The following is a 17,923-nucleotide window of genomic DNA, read 5'->3' on the forward strand; positions in this document are numbered from 1 at the left end:
GGCCCGCCCTCCCGTGGGCACCTGTGGTAGCTGGAGAGAGAGAGGGCACGGGGTCCCACGCTTGGTACGAGTGGTGGGTGGCGACGTTCTCTCTCTTGGAAACCATCGCTTGGATCTCCTGCTCCACAATTCCTCTGATGACGCTCAGCTTCCTCCCAAACCTAGCGTTCAGAACAAAGGTTGAAAAGAGTATTTTGCTTCCTTCAAAACCTTAAAAGGAAAACGCTTCAGGGCTTCCTCCAGCTTTGCCAAAAGGAGACCCGGGTGCCTATAACCGCAAATGGCGCTCCCTTGGAGGGGATGCCTGTCCACGTGCCCCGGCCTGGTCCCCGCTGGGCTGTCTCGAGCACTCCAGGGCCCCCGCGCCATCCTGGCCGCACAGCCCCGGTCCCCAAACCACCTTAGAATGTGCTTCGTGCAGCAACACCCACAAATGTTTTGGTGTGTGATCCTGGCAACAGAGGCGAAGGCCCGGGGAGAAGGTGCCGGTCACCTGCACGGGTGGAGAGGCCCCTCGCGGTCCCCACCTGGTGTCGAGAGCCTTCAGGGGCTTGTTCCGGGGCTGCTGCTCCAGGCAGCTCACGGCCGGGTTGCCGGCCACGGGCACGGTCATCGCGCTCAGCACCAGGGAGGTGATGGCCTGCACGGCCAGCACGTGGATCTGGGTCCTCTCCGTGTCTTCCTGGAAGGAGAGCCCACGCTTTACCAAGTCACGAGGGCCAGACGGGGAGAACCACTTTTGCTGCCTCCCGCCCACAGAGCCTGAGGGCCATGGCCTCAGGCGATGTGCCCTTACAGCCCGGGCGCCAATCTAACGGGCAAATGTCCACCTTTCAAAACAAGGTCTCCTATAGACACAAACCTCCAAACATAATTACTTTAGAAGTTGCCCTGAAATCCCATCACTAATGTCAGGAACTCTGCATGTGACAAGTTACTGATCCTACATATGAATTTAAAGACAATCGGGATTTCAGACGTATGTCCACTCTGAACACTCACTCCTACAAGTTCGTAGCATGCCTGCTTGAAGACTTAGGGACTTCCATGCTGTGACTTTCGGTATCTCAGGATCTGCCTTCTCAGACATGGATTTGGCTAATATTATAGGAACATAACACCCCCTAACATTCCAAGGTGCAAACGTGTACGCTGCCTTTATAACGAGCCTCTTCACTTGATTCAACCTCCGTGCCGCAGCTGAATGCTGATAAACAACTGTCCAGAAAGGCTACAATCTTACCCTTCACACATAATGCGTTATGATGAAATGTACTCCATCCACTGGGCATCCAGGCCGCTCAAACCTTGGAGGGAGGGGGGTTTGCTCCTGTTCCACAGCACTAGTCTGACATGAGCTGGCTACTCGTTGGCGAGTAAGACCAGGAAAACGAGCTCGCTGCCCTTCCTTGGGCTCCCACAGATAACTCTAAGTGCCCGTGTGCCAACTGGTGGATGCATGGGCCTGCACGCGACCTTACCTCCGGTGGGCTCTCCTCCTGCTCCATCACGAGGGGCTGGGTCACCAGGACACCGAGGAGGGTGGCCCACGTTTCCTCAAACTGGGTGCGGCTGGTCCACCCTAGGAATGTAAATGTCACATGAGACAGAAGGTCACCCGTGCCAGGACAGGGGCTACCCGAGGGTGCCACATACAGCAGCCCCCCTTGCTGCAAGCACCAATGCCAAAATGCCGCCACTGCCAGCTCTGTGCCACCAGTGAGGACATGGAAGTGCACGTCTGAGGCCACACAAGCCAGCGGCACAGGAGGAGTTCAGCCCAGGCCCCCTGCCGAACCCTCCACTGAGGACACTCGGGGGGAGCGACGCCCAGCAGGTACACTGGGGGGGCGCAGAGCCACTTCTGCCCTGTTCAGAGGGCTGACACACCTCCCACAAAGTCCGGCCACAGCACCGGCCACGGGCGGCGTCACCCTATGTGAACACCAGACTGCTAACTACACGCTCTGAGTGGGTGAAATGTGTGCTTTGTGAATTCCACCTCAATAAAGCTGTTCAACATTTAAAAAGTGAAAGCAATGGCTTCTCTGAGCCCGTCTAGAAGAGCGGCAGATTAAGAAAGGACGGAAAGTTGCTGGGGTGCCCGTGCCACCCGTGTTATGGCCGCAAGTGACAGGGCAGGAAAACCAGAGCATCAACTTTCAGGATCTCCTAGGTAGACGTGGACACAGAGGGAGGTGGAGGGACTCAGACAACTGGCCTGTGGAAGCTGGCGGAGATCCAGGCAGAGGCCTACGCCATCGAGTTAAGGGAAAAGGTCAAGAAGCACGAAGGAAAAGGCATGAGCCAAGGCCACATCAGGAAGAGACTGTGGAGCTGTCCTGGCCCGAGTGACAATTTAGGCACCAAGATGCCTGAGCGAGAAAAGGAACGGAGGTCACACGGGGTGGCCAGGAGACGTGAAGGAGCAGAAAGATGTCAAGCTTCCCAAGGCTCTTAGGTCGCTCCTGGCTTTCACTTTGGACAAGGTCGTGAACTGTCTGCTTCACTCAAGGCAAAGGCAGAGGTGAGAGGGCACTGGCTGCCTGAACCTTCTGGGAGCAGAACCTTCACATGCCTGAGAGAAGGGCGGGCCCCACATGCAGGCAGAGGCCCAGGCCCAGCTCGCGAGACGAACCTTCAGGTCGGCCAGCTATGACCCTGCCACCGGACTGGACTGCACCCACAGCCGTGCGATGGGGACAGAGACGCCACCTCCACAGGCTGCGGAAAGTGGGCGACAGTCCTGACGGGAGAACTATGCATGTTGCTGTCACAGGCTTGCCGTGTGTCAGATGCATCCCTCCACGTTTCTGAGTCCGTAACGACTCCGTGGATGACAGAACCAGGCGTCCCGGAGGCTGAGGGGACCTGCTCCCCGCACCCAGAGCCCAGTGTCGTCTGCACAGTACCGTCCACGCTCCCCTGCTCGCCCTGCACCCGCGCGGAGCACTCGCAGCCCAGGAACACAGTGCACAGACTCGACTGGGCAGCACCTTCTCTCCCGCCGGCCCTGTGCCAGCTCCACACAAGCCCGTGTGTGAAAACCTGGGGCCACACCCTCTCCCCCACCCAACACCCAGCAGCACCACACTAACCTGGAGAGGACTTTTCCTTGTTAACGGTTTTGTACCCACACACGCTCACATCCTGCCCTAAATCCTTTACGGAACACCGAGAAGAAACAGGCAAACGCGCCTTGAGGTCTAACGTTTCTGGAAGAGAAACTCAGGGTACCTAGCGTGTTGACGCGGTAGATGAACTCCTTAAACACCTCCTTCTCCTGCAGGAACTCCACCGGGATCTCAGGAAACACTGTACCGAACTCCCCTCCCGGCTTGGGCGACCACCCAAGTTTCCAAACCTGAAAGATGAAAACGAAAGCGACCCCGGTCATGTCAGGACAGCCATGCGGACGAAGTCCTGTCTCCCTAGCACAATCTCCCTCCAGAGGCCAGTGGCCCTGACTGCACTCACCACCTTCCCGGGAAAATAGCGCCCGTGCTCCCTGAGGATCTCCTTCCCGTCGTGTGCTCACTGATTCGCTCTGACCTCCCCTCCCCCTCCCCCCCAACCGCCCCCCCTTCGCCAACTGCTGCCACCCTGCCACCCCCCAGGCCGGCGGCTCAGGAAGTCAGGTTCTAGAGGGTCCGCGCTGGTGGCACCCTGGTCATCACATGTGGGCAGGGACGCCCTCACCCACAGAGCTGGGGTGGGAGATTAAGAAGTTCGGCTGCACTTAGAAAAAGCCATGCCATCCGCACTTGAAACTGGGCAAATCGAAGGTGGACCCCAGGTGGTCCCAGCAGCAGGAGCGGCCGAGCCCCCGGCCGGCTGGGCTGACTGCTCTGGCAAAGCTGAAGAAGACTCGGGGTGCTCAGGCCGAGGGCTCAGCTCCAGATTCCTGAGGCCCGGCCCCTTCAACAGCTTCAGTGCCTTGTGTCTCTCACCGGTCTCGCTAAGTTGCTCAGCGCACCCTCCTCACCACCGCCCCCTTGGGGCTCAGGCCCCTGCCCGAGGAGGCCCCCGCTACACCTGTCTGGGCCAGTGTCCTGTGGCTTCTACTCCAGACACGGTGACCTCCGGGACTGCGCCTCCCACAGCGGCCCCATTCCCCTCCAGAGGTACAGCTGTCCCAAGCAAGACCTAGGGTGACGTCCTGCATGCGGAGCACAGACCCCAGTGGGGGTGGGGGGCAGCTCCGCTCCCCGGGCAGCACCCTCTGCACCGCCTGCCCAGAATCCCCCTCTCGCACACATGCACTAGGTTGTGCCCTGCGGGCCAGAGACCAGCACCTTCCCTCTCGGGCCTGGCTCCCCTCGACCTGCCGTGTTCACCCCGTCTCACCCCGTTCCTTGTCGGGGCAGGCTGTGGAGGGCCAAGGCAGCCTGCCCTGGGAGAGGCCACACGGTCACCACCAACCCTCTACCTGCTCACACTACGCCCTTCCTGTCATACGGGGCAGAGTCCCTGTTAAAACCGCCTTCCAAGTGGTTCCGAGGACGACTTGCCGTCAAGGGCGCCGGAAGCGGCTGTGTGCTGAAAGAGCTGAACACCACCAGCCGGTGCCAGCTTGGGAAGGGAAGGGCCCGGGGACGTGACTTCCGGCCCGCCCTTCAACGGAGGAGTCTCGCTCCTCGCCCACCACACCCACCCCCAAGTACCGGCTGGCGGTAGAGAAAGCTTACTTCGGGGGGTAACGCCTCACCCCGTTTTGGAAAACCCAGCAGCTCTACCGCGGACTGCCGGCCACCGTGCCCAGGGACGTCAGGTCCTCGACTCCCGCCCCCGAAGACTGCACCACGCAGGACGCTCCCGAGGGTCGTTCTTCCGCCAAGGAGTGCCCAGACTCACCAGTGGGGGGACGCGCGTGTAGCTGTTGACCAGGGGCAAGCGAGCCAGGCTGATGATGATGTTCTTGAGCACCGACGTGAGGAACGCCGGGGTGCTGCTGTTCCTCTTGTGGCCCAGGGCCAACACCGACGGCAAGGCCTCCACCATCTCTGCCACCATCCCACAGGCTGCGGCAATGTACGCCGGGCCTAAACAAGCACCGTGGTTCAGAGGGCTGTTCTGCCAAGGCCAGTCCCTAACCCGCCTCCCCCCGCCCCACTCTTGACCTCCCCCCACCCACCGCCCCCTCCGCCGAAGGCACAGCCCTACGGCCAGCTGCTCGAGCCACGGACGCGGAGCCCACTGCACCTCCTGTTACCTTCTTCAAATCTATCTAAGTGCGAAGGCCTCCGCACGCCTGCAGGGCCGTTGCCTTGAGCCCGTCTCGCACTCCTGCCCACCCTGCACCCCGCGGCCGCGCCGGCCGGCCAACACCCGGAGAGGCCGCCCCTCCAGGCCCTGGGCTCCTCCCCCAGCTGGGGCGCAAGGCGCCGTGCTGTAAGTCAGGAGGCACCGCCTCAGGGCTGCTCCGGGCTGGCGGTGGGACTCCAAGGGGTGCCAAGTCTCACCCCAGAACCCCTGAGGAGACCCCAGGGCCTGAGGAGAGGACCGCAGCACGGGGGCAGGCCACGTTCCCCAGTCACTTTGAGTCTGGCACAGAGTCTGTGCCCGAACGTCATCTGTGGAGCGGAGGCGTGCTTGGGGTTGTACATGGTGCTGACCCCTGGGTTTGAGGCTAGACAGGTAAGCGACCTCCTCGGACGGAGAAGGGATTCGGACCGGGCTCACACAGTCAAGCGCCACACTGAGAGAGACGAGGCTGTCTTTAATAACGCTTTTTTAAAAAAGTAAACTCTATGCCCAACACGGGGCTCAAACTCACTATCCCGAGACCACGAGTCGCCTGCTCTACAGGCTGAGCCGGCCGGGAACCCCTGACCGGCTGTCCTTAGGAGGTGTCACCCTATCATTCCTCCTCTGGCCAGGACGACAGTGAGCGGCCCAAGCAGGGCCACGGAGAAGGGGCACAGCTCCGGCCGCCAGCCTGCGCACTCTGACGCGAGCCCCTGAAACGCCCAAAGTGTTGCGAGGAACAGACGAAAATTATGCCGCTTGCTGAGCACTTCTAACACGACGGGCGCCCGCTCTGGGTGCCGGGCGGGGTCGCCCACACCCTCACTGCGGGCGCCCCGAGGGTAACTGGCGAGGAAGTGGCCGAGCGGGGAGGGCGCCTCCCAGCGGAGCACGGAACCCCCGCCGCTGACAGAACCGGAGAGCTCTGAGGCGAGCCCGTGGAGAAGCTCGGCCGGGAACGGAAACACTGCTGTTTCTGGACGGTTAGACAACTGAAGAGCCTAGAACAGGCCCTAGTTCAAAACCTCCAGGCTCAAAACTAACGACGGGGAAAGACCCCCATTGGCTGGGTTTGCACAAAAGCTGGCGAACAGAGAGCATTCATGTACGTGCTCTGAAGAAGGTGTTTTAAAAAATGTGTACTTTTCTTTGAGTGAGTGAAAGAGTGAGAGAAAGAGAGAACACAAGCAGGGGAGGGGCAGAGAGAGAGGGAGACACAGAATTGGAAACAGGCTCCAGGCTCTGAGCGGTCAGCACAGAGCCTGACGTGGGGCTCGAACCCATGAATTGTGAGATCGTGACCTCTGCTGAAGCCGGACACTTCACTGACCTGAGCCCCCCGGGCCCCTGAACAAAGCATGCTTTCTTAAGCCACCAGAATATGGCTAAGCCCCTAGTACTCCGAGGAAGAGAGCTCCGCAAGAGGGGCAGCCGAGACCCACCAGCTGGCGTTTGCTGCCGTCCCTGGGCATGGCGGCGGGCCGGGCTGCAGGCCGCCCTTCCAGGCACAGCCTCCGGGTGAGGAGCCGGCACGGCCCAGGAGCCTGAGGGCCCCCAGCGGCAAGCAGTCCCTCAGCCGAGAGCTGCCCCCCAGCCTGCCTCAGCAGGCTGAAAGAGGGAGGGACCTGAATCAGGACATTAGCACAGTCCCGTCTAAATCTCGGAGAGCTGCATGTGTCCTCGCAGGATGAGCAGTAACTGTCATCTAAACTCACCAGACCACACGGCTGAGGGGCGCTCCGTCCCCGCCACTCCGGCGGGCATCCCGCTGGCCGCCAGCCCTCCGCGGCCCTCCCCGCTGGCTCGTCACCCAGCGCGCACCACAGCGAGAACACGGAGGGAACAGAGTCCCGGCCCGCAGGGAGCTCGGAGTCCAGGGGAGACTAGAGCAGGGAGCCCCGCGCGGCACCCGGTGGGGAGGGGTGGCTGTGGGGACATCCGGAGGGCTTCCCTGGGGAGGTGGCGCCCCAGCTACGTTTGGGGGACCAAAGAGAAAGCCAGGTGGAGAGAGCCAGCGTGCGAGCAGAGGGAAGAGCACACGCAGGTGGCGCCCGCAAAGTGGCTCCAGCCGAGAGCTAAGCGACGGCATGCAGCTAAGGGGAGTAAGCTTTCAAGAGTTCACACTGACCGTTTTCAAAGTCTCTTATTAATGAGTTTCAAGGCCCCACAGAAACAGGGTAAGAAAAACAATGGGTCCTGAGACTTACTTTGTGTGTTTGAATCCACTTCATCCTCTCGGGCAGCCTTTGGGGTGTTTATCCTTCTGTCTGGACTAAGGAGCTGGTCCCCAGGCTGCACCACAACTGAAATCACAACAGAACAAAGAGAATTTCCGCGTCACTATTTCTTTTTATTCAAGTTTTGACATTAACGTCACTTTGTAACATTTCAAGGTGACAGACTAAGTCAGATGAGGTCGAGGTCTTAGGACCAGGTATCAGTCTCCGGGTCAGAAACACTCGGGAGATCTCCAGGTGGAGATTCCTAAGTCCGCCCGCTGCCCGAGTCTCCACCTCTCGCCCTGAAGGGTTTGAACCCCAGCTCGTGAGGCATCACTGCCGCACGAGCATGGCTGCCGTCCCCCAGAAGTCTGGCTTTGAAAGGCTACTCCCGAGGTCTTCGTTTTCAAGTTGACTACAAACGCACAGATGCAAACAATTTGAACAATGAAACTTCAAAACACCCTCTTAACATGTGAAGTATAATGTCCAATTGTTAAGAAATTTTGGCTAATGACCCTCGTTAAGGACACTGTTCCCTGAAAAGAATAAGTCACTCTCATTTTTATAATGCATTAGTATTACAATGCATCATGGACACAAGCATTCTGACTATAACAGAAAACACTCTTTCTAATGTAGTCTTATTAAATCTTCTGGCCACTTAGGACTAAAAGCATGAAACAGTCAGCTAGGACCATAGATCAAAGGGACATAACATTAGGAGTATTTTTTATGAAACTTGGCACTCTAAAATCTAAACAAAATGGCTACAAAAGCAAACTCAAGTTCAATTCCAGTGCAGAATCTAAGACACTGGTGAGTAACACAAGGCTCGTATTTTGTCTTCCAATTCACCCCCTGTTCCTTGCTTAGCGCCTGGTAAACAGGCGGCACCAAATAAATGTCTGTGACTCGGTCTGCAGAGCTGCTGGCTGGGTCCGGTGAGAAAGGAGGGAAAGCCCCCGCGGCCCGGACTCACCGGCCTCCAGCACGAAGCGGACGCAGTGGATGAGGGAGCAGGTGCGCGTCGCCATCTCGGGGGCGGAGAGCGCGCTCCAGAGGCCGGGCAGCCGCAGGGCCAGGCAGCAGCAGTCCAGGCCCGCCTGCAGGTCCAGACTCAGCGGGATCTGCTCGTGGATCAAGTGCCAGGACAGCGCCTATGGGGGAGGGGGGCGTCAGGCGGCTCAGACCTGCTTCCTACCCGTCTTCAGGCCGTCTGGGAGCAGGCAACCCCCAGCTCCCGGGGAACTGGCCACAGCGCGGGAGGCTGGCCGGTCCTGATTCCCCTTCCAGAAGGCTGCGCCTCCGTCGCCCAGTGCCTTACATTCAAGCCTGACCACCTGCTCCCCAAAGTGCCCGGGGCTCCCCTCTCTGCCAGAATGGCCACCTGATCTCGCTGCTCCTCCTTCCGTCAGCTCTGCAGGCTCCTCTAGAAATCCTTCTCTGGCCAGGGTGCGTGGGTGGCTCAGTCAACTAAACATCTGACTTTGGTTCAGGTCATGATCTCGCTGTTCGTGGGCCTGAGCCCTACATCAGGCTGTGCGCCGACAGCTCGGAGCCTGGAACCTGCTTCGGATTCGGCGCCTCCCTTTCTCTATGTTCCCCTCACCCACGCGTGCTCTGTCTCTCTCAACAATCCTCTGCTGGCCACATGGCCTCCAGGCCAGGCTCGTACTCAGGGCTCCCAGGGCACAGGCAGGCCTTGCCCCGGTCGTAGGCAGGGGCTGAATCTGAGAGCACGGGTCCTGGACACGGCCAGGCTCGGGTTCAAATATGTACTGGCTACGTCCTAGTGGGTGAACCTGGGCAAGCCACCAAACCTCTCTAAGCCCCGCTTTCCTCGTCTGTGAAATGGGAGTGACAGGGCCCGTGCCGCAGAAGTACAGGAAGACCTGAGCGAGGCGATGCGTGCGAGCACCTTGCCCTGCCCGCGGCCTGCCTCACGCCCGCCCCGCTCCCTGCTGAGTGGCAGGCGGCGCTGACGCAGGGTCAGCCGTGTCCTGCTTCGGCTGAGAAGCACCGCTCTGGTCTCTAGCTGCAGGGATGCAGGCTAGACTATTTTTCGGAAGTCGTATGGAAAGGTAACACACCCACAGCATGTACACATTTTAGGGGTGACTGTAAGTGCTAACAGTGTTGAATTTCCCATGGCTGAAACATCCAGGTTTATTGCTCAACTTAAAACATAATTTTCCCAGACTGTTTTTCTTCAATTATCTAAAACTAGGAACCACACTACATCAGCTGTGCTTCCTTTTCCCTAGAAAAAATATTTGACGGGTATCTGTCATGAAATGAAAGGATCGTAGGATCAGGAAAGAGATCTACACATAAGCACGTGACTCCCTTGGCTGTTTGGGAGATGCTTCTGCCCATCTCTCCAGTGACCTCTGCTCCGTCCCACCAGACCCTCCTCTAGGACCCATGTCCTCGCCCCAGACACGCGGGGGGGACAGCTGCGGGCGGGAGTCCAGGTCCCAGGCCTGGCTCTAAAAAAGGGTTCGGAAGCGCCATGGTGCCGGTCTCCCAAGGCCCCGGTGAGGAAGCAGTGCGGTCAGGGGATGTGAAAGTGCTCTAAGATGGGGACAGATGTGATGCTCGACCGCCTGCAGGTAGGGACTCGGTGACGGGAGCCTGCCTGACTGCACAGCTCCCGGATCACAGACAAAACTGCCTTCTGACTTCTCTAGTGATTGCCCCCCTTAGCTCGGAAAACACCACCCCAGCTGCCTCTTACCTCGAGGGTCATGACCACAAACTTCACCGTGTCCCTCTCCTTCTCAGGAGGAAGGTGCAAGTGGCCAGGCAGTTTGGAGAATACCAGCAGGTACTGGGCCAGAGCCCGGGCCAGAGTGGTCAAGGACCGATAGAACACAGCATCCCCTAAAACACAAGGCTGGGGGTAAGCGCACTCTGGCGGAGGCCCGTGACTGGCAGTGGGGCGGCCGAGAACCTGCAGGCACCCACACCCAACTCCGCGACTGACTCGGACATCCTTCCTCGGAGGCCCACCCCGGTGCCCTCCAGGGCTGGGCCGAAGAGCGGCAAGGCGGCACACATGCCAGACACGGAGAGCTAGGGTCCCAGCGCCGCCTCCCGATCACCTCTATGCACGCTCTCAGTTTACTGGGTCAGCGGTATTTACCGCATCTTTACCCAGCGCAAAGCGCACGGCTGGGTCTGCAGCGTGTTTAAAGAATAAAAGAAGTTTCTACTCTAACTACCAAACAGATCGTCCAGTCTGCTCCAGTAGGCGGTGGGCTCCGCAGGGCGGAGCGGCTGGAAAACATGGTGGGTGGCAGGGAGCTGCTGAGTCAGGCCGGCCACACGGTCCAGGGTCGCCAGGCGAGCCGCTTCGAAAAGGGGACTCCGCTGGCCTCCGGAGACTTCGCGCATGCCCAGGCCCAGGCACGGCGCCAACAGGCTTAAGTTGAATTCCTGAATCGGAACGTTAACGGTTCGGTAACAACAAGCACATGCTTTCAAGCAGCAAGAAAAACCCAACAGAAGGATGATGCGCACATTGTGAAATAACACAGAGGAGCCCACCGTAACAAAATACTCTGAAGAGTATTCTCCTTTCCGTAATAAATGCCGTACGCCCGGGGAAGTTTATTTCTGATCTCTTTGGGGTACTTTATTATTATTAAAAAAATGTTTTAAATCCTGTATGCCTTCAGATATGGTTGAAATAAAAAGTTTAACATAGGTAATTTTTAATTCATAAAAATACAAAATCAAGCTGACGAGGCACCCAAGAAATGTAGTGAAACACCAAACATTCATCAAGCGTGAAAAAGACATGTTCAAAAGCAGTGGAAATAAATCAAAGCAGCCAACACTGTGGTTGAAAACCAGCATTTCTTATGACCATGTATCAATGTGTACTGTGTTTTGCCAATTTTTAAAAACCACTTAAGGATTTTTGGGGGCCAATTTTCAGGTAGAACATTCATCTTTTAGTAAGGTTCAGAAAAGCTATGTCATAATCAGTGATGCAAATTGAAATTTCTGCTACAGCGAGAACCCTTAAAAAGCTATTAAAAGTCCAATTACTGAATTTGGAAAATTCAATAAGTAGTTCATCAAATCTATCATTCAGCAAATCAGCTTTCATTGAATGGAGCTTAAAATGATTGCAGCAAATTGATGTGAGCCACTCCTGTGTTGTTTCAATGCAGCGCCTACTGTCATTCTAATGAAAACTTAGCACTTGGTAACAGATGCTGTGTGACCTCTACCCTGAGCCTCTCCATTCTCACCCAGCCCATCGTTTGCTGCCCCCCACCCTCCCGCAGTCACCCTGCAGGCCCCCAGGTCCCTGCTGCTCCTCATCCCCATTTGGTCATGCTGAGGCAGCACTGCATCACCCCCCGGAAGTCTGGGAAGGAAGCGGAGGCTGTGGCTGGCACAGAGGGGAGGGCTCCGCTCTTCACAGGGGCTGCCCAAGAGCAGAGACGGGGACGCGTGTGCTCTGCCAGGGCCTCTGGGCCAGCTCCGCCTGCATGGCATCCAGTGTGGGGATGGGGACTTCATGACAGCTAGTGAGAGGCTGGGCAATGCCTAACGCCAAGTTACGAAGGGAGGGGACCTCACTGTGAGTAGTGGGGGCAAGAGGACCTACATAAAATAAGGGGAGGGGCCTTACTAAAGACCAATTTCCAGAATGCCACGAGAGTCCCCTGAATCGTGCACCATGATACCATTTCAATACCTTCCCTCCTGATGGTGAGAACGTGTGATGAGAAATGACAGTAATCTAAGAGAACCCATTTCCTTCAAATGCGTGAGAAGTTGATTTAAACACAATATACTGTCATTTGGATTCTAACGTGGCTGGAACAATGTCCTGCCCATCTGGATTAGAGCCTCCCTAATTTTCCCCCTGAATGGATCAGGGCCTCTCCACGCCCACCGAGACCAGAGTCTCCCGCGCTCCATCCCGTCGGGATCACAGTCTCTGCCATGAAGGCAGAAAAGCAAGCGGCACACGTCCGAAGTCAGTCACGTGACGACGAAGCCAGTCCAGCATCCTGCTAGTGACCTGCCGCTCTCCCCCGTACCGAGTGCATCATGAATGTGCTCATGTCAGCGGGAGGAATCCGATTCACCAGCTCGGCCCCTTCCAGCAGCGCAGAATCTGACCTAGTCCAGCACTGGGATCTGACTAGACGTAAGTACCAGTCCTGGGAGGAAGAGAAAGGTGATAACGCCATACAAGTGGGCAGGGCTTCAACTCCACCAAAGACACGTTGTTTCTGTGCCCTCCATCCCTTATCCTGTGGTCCCAGGACCAAAGGACAGGGGGCCCAGGTGGGCCATGAACGCAGCCGCGGTAACACTGGATTCTAGCTGGCCGTGAGGCTGCTCACCGAACCAGAGGCCTTTTCCATGGAAACAGACAGAAAGGCTGTCTTTGGACCCGCCATTACTAACCGGACAGTCTCTCCTTCTCTGTCCCCTGGTGAACACCCACGTGCCCTCCTAACAGTTCAAGTGTGAGGCCAGCAGGCCCTGTGCCTTCGCCCACTGTCCGCCCCTGCCTGGCTGGGCCCTGATCACCTCCTGTGGGGTGTCCGCCTCACTCCTCCCTCTCCAGGGCCAGCGCAGCAGAGGCTCTGAACAAATCACATCGAACTCTGCCGCTCTGTGCTTGGGCTATGGGTTTTCAAAATCCAAGCTCATATCCACCTGACCTCCCTCCAGGAAACAGAGTGCCAAGGATCTGCCAAGGCCCCAAGCAGCCGGAGCTCTGTGGTTTGAATACTAAGGGTGGTGGCAATGTACCAGGGTCCTTGGGATGGTGAGCTCAGCATGCAGGTCAGCAGGTTCAAGGAGACGGAAACAGGCCAAGTGGGCAGGCACTGTGACTGCAGGCTGCGGCCATTCCTTCCCTGCCCCCCGTTAACCATGCTGACGCCCCTCTGCCTGACAGACACCACGAGTGCCCCAAGTCAGCAATTCCTGTCTCACCCCACACTTCCTGCTGAAGACCTAGGCTGGATCTCGGGCATCCTGTCAGTGATGGGACACTGTCCACTGCCGGCGAGAACCAGGACAGGCTGAGAGTCCTTGGGAGCCTCGGACACGCGCCCGGCACTTACTTTGTCCGGAATGATGGTCTCCAGGGCCAGGGGCCCATCCCCGTCCAGTGGGTGGGACGTGACCGGAGGAGAAGGGCCACGGGAGCCCGGTGCGGTGGCGAGACGGAGCCTGTCCAGCAGGGAGTACAGCCTCTGGTGTCTGGAATGTGACCACACGTGGGGTCAGGACACAGCTCCACGGCAAGACGTGATGGTGGCTTCTCAAAGGAGGACGCGGCGCGCCTGACACGTTCTCGTGGGGGCTGCCTCCACGCCGCGTGGGCGAGTCGCGTGCAGTCAGGCTCTGGCGTACTCGACAGCACACGCTCGTGCCCCACCGCTACAACCCGCTCACGCTCGCTCAGCCTAACGGGCAACACGTGGTCTAACAGCTAACGAGAGCGTTCTGTGCAGATGCAAAATAGATCATCGATTCTAAGACCCAGGAGCACAAAATCTCCCATCGATTCTCCCAACAAGTTACAATTTGTACCAATTCGTGTTCGCTTCATAGAAGAAGCACCTCATCTTGAACAAGGTATTTATAATCTTCCTCATCCGGTCTGAAATCTAAATCTACAATCAAAATGTAAGAGTTTGACCTCCCACCATCTGTTACGAGAGCCACAACCTCGTGCTGCGAATGACACCACGAGTGGCCCCGCAGCAGCAAGCTCGTCCAAAGCCCGTGCTGCCCGCCGGGCCACGCCCCTTCCCCAGTGAGGACCGGGCAACAAGCCCCGGCACGGGGATGCTCCCCCGCCCCGTCTCTCGCACACGCCTTCCCCGTGTGGAGGGCAAAAGGGGAAATCTAAAGGTAAGATATATTTTATCTATTTAGCTGAACAAATCCTATAATAGAGTCAGGATTTCTGGTAAAGGCTTCTAAAAGACTATGCAACACAATCAGGTGATAAATACCACAGAAGGAACATTTTAACAAGACGCAAACGTAACTCTGGCGTGCCAGGAGCTGGGTGGCCTCTTTCGGACACGCTCACACTTCCACACCAGCAGAGTTACACGCAACCGATTCTGCTGAGATAAGGTGGGTAAGCCCCCATCTGTGACAGGCTGGTGGACCGAGGCCACCTGGACGCGTACAAGCTCTCAACCAGCCAGCGGGACGCAGGCTCGTCCGCTCCCACAGCGGACACGGCGCTGTCAGCCGACCTCGCGGTTTATGAAGGGCGTCCCGTTCTGTGTAACTGAGGAAGGCTTTCTCTCTAGGCCCGTCTGCAGCAAGCTCCCCTACAAGGCACAGCGATGTCTTGGCCTGGGCTTAGCCCCTCACGAGTCTAAGCCTTTCTGTCCGAAAGCAAGGGACGCCTGGTGGGAGCATTACCTCTGAGCCAGCCCACTGCTCTGAAGGTATTCCTGGATTCTGGTTAGCTCCTCCACTGGCAGCTGGGCCGTGCTGCTCTGCAGGAGACAACAAACATCAGCAGGTGCGTAACACGTAAGAACCCACTCGAGCTCGCGCTGGTGTCAGAGGGAATGCATGGCGTGCACAGTTTACACAAAGTACAAGCACTCGCATCAGGCACACCGGGAGGTCTAACATTGTGTACGTGTCTCCCTCAGCGGCCGTGTGAACGCTACGCCTGTGGAGGAAAAAACTGATTCACCTGCTCTGCTAGGCTCTCCATTACAATCAGTATCAGTGTTTTTCTAGTACCTGTAAATTTGCCGCCAAAAGCATCTCCACCCGGCGACAGGCCAGCGTGTCGACCATGCGAGCCAGCACCCGGAACGGGGTGCAGAGCAGCTTGTCCACGTACAGCGTCAGCACGGCGCCCGACTGGCTGAGGTGGATCCCTTCCAGGCACTGAAGCGTCTTCTTGAGGGCGATGGGCTGGAGGGGGAGGAGCAAAGCAGCAAGAGCACAGGACTTTCCCCGCTGGCAATCGGCGCTCTCCAAGTTCTGACAGTACATTTTTAAGGCGGAGAAAAAAAACTGATGGCAATAGTTGGCACTAGAGAGACTTACGGTTGAGAGGTTCTCACAACGAGACTGAATTGCCTGGATGAAGAGGCCGCTGGCGGCGGAGTTCCGATGAACGGCGCTGATGAAATCCTGCACAGGAGGCTCGTGGGACAGATTGATCAGGTCCTGAATATGATTCACGATGAGCCACGTTAAGTGCTCTGAGTCGTGTAGGTTCTGACACTGAGGAAAGACAGTGAAAGATTCATTTTCAAGTAGACAAGGATAGAATGGACATTGATGCCATAGAAAAGACCAGAAGGAGTAGGAAAGGGAAAATGAATTCCAAATTATAATCTTCACTGAAAATGCACAGTGTCTGACCATCAGTGATCATCGGGGTTGGAACTCACTTCACAGACTCTGTCGCCTTCAACCCTACACTGCGGCCAAAGCCGCCAGGGCAATGTGACATTCCAGCACTGCTCGGGGACACGGGCCAAGGGGCTGGGGAAGAGAGGCCTCAGGGGAGCCCCCGGGTGCCTCCCACGGGCCAGTGGCCCCAGGGCAGCGGGCCCGGCGGGGCAGCATTGCCCTGCCCTCAGGTGACTGGACGGAGACCAAGGGACAGACACCCCCATGCTCGGCAGGCGCTGCTCTGTCCGGGCCTCTGTCTGGCCCAACGGGAGTGTTCTCTAGTTCTCCAATCCTGTGACAGGTCCCTGGAGAAAAAGGGGCCCTGTTCCTGTCACAGTTCTGACAGAACTTCTGAATCCAAAATATGAACATATTCCACTAATCAAATGGACATTAAGGAGAGAAACTGAAGACATATAAGGAAATAAACATCTACCTTTAACTATGTATGTTGCCTTTTCATCCTAATTCATAACCCTCCTAGGCAGAAATTGTAAAATAAGATTAATTCTTTGACATTGGTTAATGATTAATATTTTTATGGGGCTAACTTGGTGCTTTAATTTATAAAATTAGTATTTTTCTTACGCTTCTGTGAAAGCATCATATAATTATGCTATACTAAGCTACTTCTCAAAAGTAGAACAAGGTCGAAAAACTATTTCAACATAAAAACCGTATGTAAAGAAAATGAGTAGAAGTAATCTCTCTGACAACAACTAGCTCCCTGAAGGAGTCCCCTCCCCTCTGACCGAGAGCCGCCCGCACTCCGCTGGGTGAAAGCGGCACGCGGACGCGCCACATTCCTGCCAGCGCGCATGGGCTCTGCAGCCGGAGAGAAAAAGCACCAGATCCCAGCCAAAATGCCACAGCAGGCTTTCTGAGTAATGCAATCACAAGGAGACGGTATCTTCTTCCGTTTACGGGTTTTTGTCAATTGTCTAATTTTTTCTTCATGTGTATTTATTTATTTTGAGAGAAAGTGTGCAAGAAGGGGAGGGGGCAGAGGGGAGGGAGAGAGAATCCCAAGAAGACTCCATGCTGTCAGCACAGAGCCTGACAAGGGGTTCGATCCCATGAACCATGAGAACATGACCTGAGCCAAAATCAAGAGTGGGACACCCAACCAAGTGAGTCACCCAGGCACCCCTGGATTTTGCCAATTTTTGCTGTGAAACATGTGATGCTCGTTTTATAGTCAAAAACTCCATAAATGTTACCTTTCTAAAGAGGATGGAATTTGGGGCACTCGGTGGCTCAGTCGGTTAAGCATCCGACTCTTGGTTTTGGCTCAGGTCATGATCTCGTGGTTTGTGAGCTGGAGCCCCGAGTCGGGCTCCGCACTGACAGCGGGGAGCCTGCTTGGGATTCCGCTCTCCCTCTCTCTCTCTCCCCCTCCCCAACTCATGCTGTCTCTGTCTCTCTCAAAATAAATAAATAAACTCAAAAATAAAATAAAAAGGATGGCATTTAGCCAGGAGCTTTAAGATGCAGCCATGGGCACCGAAGGCCCATTCCACAGACGACGAACAGCGTCTAGGTGAGGCCCGCGCTCCGGACGCCCTTGGCACGGGACCCGCAGACACGCCCCCTGCCTGCCCCCGGCCGGGGCAGGGCCCAGCGCTCCCGTGGTCTCCGAGCTGGTGGCGGGGACTGGGGAGGTGGCTCCGCGGAAGCACCCCCCGCCCCTACCGACTTACGACATAATCGCAGAAGAGGATGAGAGCCCCCCGCCGCACTATCTCTCTGTTGCACATTCCGGGCTTGGAGGCCGCGTCGGAGTCCTCCTCCTCTCCGGACACCTGGGGGCCGAGGGACTTCGTACTGGACAGACTACGTCTCCTGGAAGGAGTGACAGGCACGCTGACAACGTTTCTGGGACGGCCGCCCCCCACGGCGTGGCTGGCGCGCCCCCTTAGCCACCGGCCTCTGAGCCACGGCCGCGCACGCGTGGGAGCGAACGAACGGGGTCTCACGGGCAAACCGCCGGGTGCCTGGCCGAGGCTGGCACGGGGCTGCGGGCAGGC

General features: G+C 57.1%; 2 protein-coding genes across 2 annotated transcripts in view; both read right to left on the reverse strand.

The window, feature by feature from the left end:
* Positions 1-17,923, reverse strand: part of ACOX3 (acyl-CoA oxidase 3, pristanoyl) — a 922,607-nt gene that overhangs the window by 745,275 nt on the left and 159,409 nt on the right. The window lies entirely within an intron of this gene.
* Positions 1-17,923, reverse strand: part of HTT (huntingtin) — a 100,937-nt gene that overhangs the window by 15,060 nt on the left and 67,954 nt on the right. The window contains exons 41-55 of the mRNA XM_029933175.1: positions 17,597-17,738; positions 15,543-15,722; positions 15,231-15,407; positions 14,898-14,974; positions 13,574-13,712; positions 12,533-12,655; positions 10,694-10,907; positions 10,207-10,352; positions 8,449-8,626; positions 7,455-7,550; positions 4,855-5,042; positions 3,238-3,364; positions 1,482-1,582; positions 528-682; positions 22-161 (exon numbers count right to left, since the gene is read on the reverse strand). Of these exons, the coding sequence (XP_029789035.1) occupies positions 22-161; positions 528-682; positions 1,482-1,582; positions 3,238-3,364; positions 4,855-5,042; positions 7,455-7,550; positions 8,449-8,626; positions 10,207-10,352; positions 10,694-10,907; positions 12,533-12,655; positions 13,574-13,712; positions 14,898-14,974; positions 15,231-15,407; positions 15,543-15,722; positions 17,597-17,738 (2,183 nt within the window). The remainder of the gene's footprint in view (positions 1-21; positions 162-527; positions 683-1,481; positions 1,583-3,237; positions 3,365-4,854; positions 5,043-7,454; positions 7,551-8,448; positions 8,627-10,206; positions 10,353-10,693; positions 10,908-12,532; positions 12,656-13,573; positions 13,713-14,897; positions 14,975-15,230; positions 15,408-15,542; positions 15,723-17,596; positions 17,739-17,923) is intronic.

This window comes from Suricata suricatta, chromosome 1 (genome assembly GCF_006229205.1).
Source record: "Suricata suricatta isolate VVHF042 chromosome 1, meerkat_22Aug2017_6uvM2_HiC, whole genome shotgun sequence".
In the NCBI taxonomy this organism is placed as follows: Eukaryota; Metazoa; Chordata; class Mammalia; order Carnivora; family Herpestidae; genus Suricata; species Suricata suricatta.